The sequence below is a fragment of the Lactuca sativa genome, chromosome 3, assembly GCF_002870075.4.
Source record: "Lactuca sativa cultivar Salinas chromosome 3, Lsat_Salinas_v11, whole genome shotgun sequence".
NCBI classification, from domain to species: domain Eukaryota; kingdom Viridiplantae; phylum Streptophyta; class Magnoliopsida; order Asterales; family Asteraceae; genus Lactuca; species Lactuca sativa.
The window spans coordinates 114349606-114355174 of NC_056625.2; the positions used below are offsets into that span (position 1 = coordinate 114349606).

Below are 5569 nucleotides of genomic sequence, written 5' to 3' on the forward strand. Positions count from 1 at the left end.
AAAGGGGCTTCACGGAAATGGCCATAACTTTGGTTACGAATCTCCGTTTTGGGCCTACGACCAGTCAAATCGAAGCTTGGAGTAAGGAACACATCTAGATAAGTCCCCTGACTTACCCGTTTTTGAGTCCAGAAATCGCTTTCTAAATGGAGTTATGAACAATTTTGTTATTTTTCCTTAATTTTTGGGTTTTGTTTTTGGGTTTGTATTTGGCCCATGGAATTTTAGGGTTTCATTTTAATTTCTGCTTCTTATTTAACTGTTTTTGATGTAATTTGGATGATCGATCATCAATTTTATGAACTTTCGATTTTCTCCCAAATTCTGTGCGTGTTAACCCAGATTTTGAAGCCAATCCCACGATATTCGTAGAATCAACGTGGTTTTGAAGAGATTGTTCTGGCTATTCTTTTAGAATCAACTGGTTCATTCTTGGTTATCTTTGTGTTGTTTTTTTGTGCTGCATCAGTTGGTATCAGAGCTGGATTCCTGGTTCAAAATGCTTCCGAGGAGAAACAGGACGCCCGCTAATGTTCATGAGCAAGAACTAGAAGAACGTATTATGGCACGAATGGAGGAGAGGATGGATCAAATAGTTGACCAACTGACTGATAGGATGGTCGAACTGATGAATCGAGGAGGGAAAAGGTCTCAAACTCATTCTCAAGTGGAAGATGGTGAATTTAGGAACCCGTTCGGCAGCAGTGACAGTTCATATTCTGAAGACGATCTAGAAAGGCGGCCAAGGAGTGATCATAGAGGTGACAATAGGCATTGGGAGGCCGGAATGAGAATTAATATCCCAGAATTCGACGGGGTCAGTTTGAATCCGGAGGGGTTTATCGACTGGTTGGCTACTGTTGAGGAATTTTTTGAGTTCAAACAAGTCCCTGAAAACAAAAAAGTGTCATTGATCGCTACTAGGCTACGTGGTAGGGAGTCTGCATGGTGGCAACAACTGAAACTGACACGAGACAAGCTCAGAAAGTCAAAGGTCGTGACTTGGAGGAAGATGAAGAAGTGTTTACGATCCAACTTCCTACCCCATAATTTTCAAAGGTTGATGTACCAATGGTTGCAAAATCTGAAGCAGGGTGCCAAATCAGTTGACGATTACAAAATTGAGTTCTACCAATTGATTGCCCGAAATGATATCCAAGAGACAGAGGAACAACTCGTTGCTTGGTATATTGGGGGTCTACGGGTCCAAATCATGGACTCTGTAATTATGTTTGACCCGGTATCTATTTCTGAAGCGCACCAACGGGCGTTGGATTTTGAGAAACAAAGTCGTCGGGTGGGTGGTTCGTCTTCAACTGCCAATATTTGAGGAAGTTCCGGGACGGGTGGTATGGTACCCCGTGTTGTGCCTAATCAACAAAGACCGACATCTAACAGTGTTGGACCAAATCCTAGGACAACTGTTAGTAGCAGCTTGAAGTGTTTTAGTTGTGGGGAGACAGGTCACCGACAATCAGAGTGCAAGAAGGTCGGAAAATGTCATTTGTTTGCTGAGCAAGATGATTGGCAAAATGATGATGTCGATGAAAATTACGAAGATCCCCCTGTGTATGACGAAGAGAATCAATGCGAAGAGGAAGTTGTAACTGGAGATGAGGGGGTAAATTTGGTGATAAGACGGTCTTGTTTTACACCAAAAGTTGTTGGTGATGATTGGCTCAAACACAACATCTTTTAGTCGACATGTACTAAGGTTTGTAGTTTTGTTATTGATTCAGGAAGTTGTGATAACCTTATATCTGAAGAAGCAGTTCAAAAGTTGGCTTTGAAAATAGAAAATCGCCCTAAGCCTTACAAGCTCCAGTGTCTTAAGACGAGTGGCATGGTCACTATATCTAAACGAGCGCTTGTTCAATTTTCTGTTGGTACCACGTATAAAGATGATGTGTGGTGTGATGTGGTTGCTATGGATGCTTGTCATTTGTTGTTGGGCAGACCTTGGGAGTATGATCGTAACATATATCATAACGGGCGAACTAATACTTACAGTTTCTTGTTTGGTGGTGTGAAGATAACATTGGTTCCCAGTAAGCCAAAGGAGCCAGTTCCGAGACCTTCGGGTACTCTACTGACCCTTACTCAGTTTGAAGATGAGTTGGAGGCGGAAGGTGGAATTTTTGTATTGATCGGGAAGGAAGTCGCTAAGGAGGTTGAAATTCCTGAGGCTATGGTTCCTCTGCTCAAGGAATTTGCTGATGTTTTCCCTAGTGAATTACCTGATGGTTTGCCACCTTTACGTGACATCCAACATCATATTGATTTACAACCAGGAGCTCAGTTGCCTAATAGGCCACATTACAGAATGAGTCTCGGAGAGCATGAGGAGTTGCGACGACCGGTGGAGGACTTGATTTCAAAAGGTCATGTTCGGGAGAGCATGAGCCTGTGTGCTGTTCCTGCTTTGTTGACTCCTAAAAAGGATGGTACTTGGCGTATGTGTGTTGATAGTCGCACCATCAATAAGATCACGGTGAGGTACAAATTTCCAATTCCTCGACTTGATGACATACTTGACCAGATTAGCGGTGCCTCTATCTTTACGAAACTGGACTTGAAGAGCGGGTACTATCAAATTCGACTTAGGCCTGGGGATGAGTGGAAGACTGCCTTCAAGACTCGTGAAGGATTGTATGAGTGGTTGGTGATGCCTTTCGGTTTATCAAACGCTCCTGGTACATTTATGCGTGTGATGAACCAGTTGTTTAGGCCCTTTATTGGTAAATTTGTAGTCATTTATTTTGATGACATACTTATTTACAGTGCTACTTTTGGTGAGCATGTCAACCATGTGAGGCAGGTTTTGACTGTACTTCGACGAGATAGTTTGTATGCAACTATGAAGAAATGTGTGTTTATGGTTCCTAAAGTCTTGTTCTTGGGGTACGTTGTTTCTGGGGAAGGAATACAGGTGGACGAGTCTAAAGTAGCAGCTGTCAGACAATGGCCAACTCCAACTACCATCACTGAAGTTCGAAGCTTTCATGGCCTTGCTTCATTCTATAAGAGGTTTATTCCAAAATTTAGTTCTATTATGGCACCGGTGACTGATTGTATGAAAGGGAAGACCTTTACAACATCACCGCTTCTTGTATTGCCAGACTTTTCTCAAGTGTTTGAATTACACACGGATGCTTCCAAGGTTGGAATTGGAGCAATTCTAAGTCAAGGAGGACGAACGATTGCCTATTTTAGTGAGAAGTTGACGGGGCCAAAGCTGCGTTATAGCACTTATGATGTTGAGTTCTATGAAGTGGTCCAAGCTGTAAAGCATCGGCGCCATTATCTATTTCATAAGGAATTTGTTTTGTTCACAGATCATGATTCATTAAGACATATTCATAGTCAAGATAAGGTGTCACACAAACATGGGAGGTGGATGTCGTTCTTGGAAAAATTCACTTTCGTGGTGAAACACAAGTCTAGAATGTCAAATCGGGTGGCTGATGCATTGAGTTGAAGGAGTAATTTGCTAGTTTCCATGAGGGTTGGTGTGCCGGGGATGGATGTCCTCATGGAGCTGCTAACGGTTGATCCTTATTTTTCTGTTGTTCTATAGGGTATACAATCTAGACAGATGTCTGATTTTCTACTGCATAAAGGTTTCCTTTTCAAAGGCAATCAATTGTGTCTCCCTGATTCTAGTCTTCGCCTTCAAATCATTAGGGAGCTGCATGGTGAAGGGCATGTCGGCTAAGATCGCACTTTACAGTTGGTACAATCATCTTATTTTTGGCCTACAATGCGCAAGGAGGTGGATAGATATCTTAAACGGTGTCGAATCTATCAGGTGTCAAAAGGCACATCTACCAATGCAGGACTCTATATGCCTTTGCCTATTCCATCACAACCTTGGGTAGACATCAGCATGGATTTTGTGTTGGGTTTACCACGTACTCAACATGGAAATGAATCAATATTTGTGGTTGTTGATTGTTTTTCTAAGATAGCACACTTTATTCCTTGCAAAAAGACGACGGATGCAGTTAATGTGGCCCAGATATTCTTTCGAGACGTCTACCATTTACATGGATTGCCGTCTTCTATTGTTTCAGATCGAGACACTAGGTTTTTGAGTCATTTTTGGCGCAGCCTATGGAAAATGGTGAACACTCAGCTCAATTTTAGTAGTGCATATCATCCTCAAACGGATGGCCAAATAGAGGTTGTCAATCGATCCCTTGGTAATATTTTGCGGTGTTTAGTGGGTGATCATGTGAAGACCTGGGATCAAAAGCTTTGTCAAGCTGAGTTTGCTCATAATCATGCTATCAACTGAAGTACTGGATATAGTCCATTCCAGGTGGTCTATTCTGTTCAGCCACAGGGACCACTTGATTTGATGTCACTGCCTGTTTCTAGGGTTGTTCCAAAAAAAGTGCAGGATTTTGTTGGAGGACTGCATGATGTTCATAAGGCTGTTCATGACAACTTGGTCCGAGCTAACTCCAAGTACAAGCAAGATGCAGATAAAAAATGCAAACAAGTTGATTTTGAAGTAGGTGACTTTGTTTGGGCTGTTTTGACTAAAGATCGTTTTTCGGTTGGTGAGTACAACAAGCTGTCAGCTAAGAAGATTGGACCGGTGGAGATTGTGGAGAAGATTAATTCCAATGCTTACCGTCTACAGTTTCCAAGACACATTCATTATTCCGATGTTTTCAATGTAAAGCATTTGCTTCCTTATTATGGGGATTCTTCTGATGATGACCATGGTGCACATTCGAGGTCGAATTTTGTCTACCTAGAAGGGGATGATGCGGGCCCTAGTGTGGAGGATCGGGCCCTTGCGTTCCTAGAGGCCCACGATCGTGTGACTAAAGGGGCTTCATGGAAATGGCCATAAATTTGGCTACAAATCTCCGTTTTGGGCCTACGACCAGTCAAATCGAAACTTGGAGCAATGAGCACGTCTAGATAAGTTTTCGACGGGGACTTACTCGTTTTTTAGTCCAGAAATCGCTTTCTAAATGGAGTTATGAACAATTTTGTTATTTTTCCTTAATTTTTGGGTTTTGTCTTTGGGTTTGTATTTGGCCCATGGAATTTTAGGGTTTCATTTTAATTTCTGCTTCTTATTTAACTGTTTTTGATGTAATTTGGATGATCGATCATCACTTTTATGAACTTTTGATTTTCTTCCAAATTTTGTGCTTGTTAACCCAGATTTTGATGCCAATTCCACGGTATTCGTAGAATCAATGTCGTTTTGAATAGATTGTCCTGACTATTCTTTTAGAATCAACAAGTTCATTCTTGGTTATCTTTGTGTTGTTTTTTTTGCGCTGCATCAGTAAGTAGGGGGATGTATGTTCCCGGCAACTCACGTTAGCTTCTAACTTCCTATAATCACTTCTTCTTCAATGGTAAACGTCCTCCAATCACTACCCATAAAAATCATAGTAAATTACTAAAAATGACCAAAATAACCCTCTTATATTTTTATCATTTAGACCTTCCCTATAAGCTTATTTACTTCTTATTAGCTTATATAAAAAGTTTGAGGTCAATCGGAGGTCGTTTACTAGGTTTTCCACAAACAAATGCACTT

The 5569-nt window shown here is 41.4% G+C and overlaps 1 protein-coding gene across 1 annotated transcript; it reads left to right on the top strand.

The window, feature by feature from the left end:
• The first annotated feature begins 499 nt into the window (after positions 1–499).
• Positions 500–3478, top strand: LOC128132814 (uncharacterized). Its single transcript, XM_052769795.1, has 5 exons — positions 500–994; positions 1094–1185; positions 1450–1621; positions 1700–2649; positions 2782–3478. The coding sequence occupies exons 1-5, from the start codon at positions 500–502 to the stop codon at positions 3476–3478; spliced, it is 2406 nt and encodes an 801-aa protein (XP_052625755.1).
• The last annotated feature ends 2091 nt before the right edge of the window (positions 3479–5569 follow it).

What these genes read in the sequence shown, in the direction of transcription:
- LOC128132814 (XM_052769795.1), top strand. Translation starts at nt 500, where the DNA reads ATGCTTCCGAGGAGAAACAGGACGCCCGCTAATGTTCATGAGCAAGAA. An exon ending in GAGGAACAACTCGTTGCTTG is followed by an intron (nt 1,186 to 1,449) that starts GTATATTGGGGG and finishes GAAGTGTTTTAG; the next exon opens with TTGTGGGGAGACAGGTCACC. An exon ending in TTGTAACTGGAGATGAGGGG is followed by an intron (nt 1,622 to 1,699) that starts GTAAATTTGGTG and finishes AACATCTTTTAG; the next exon opens with TCGACATGTACTAAGGTTTG.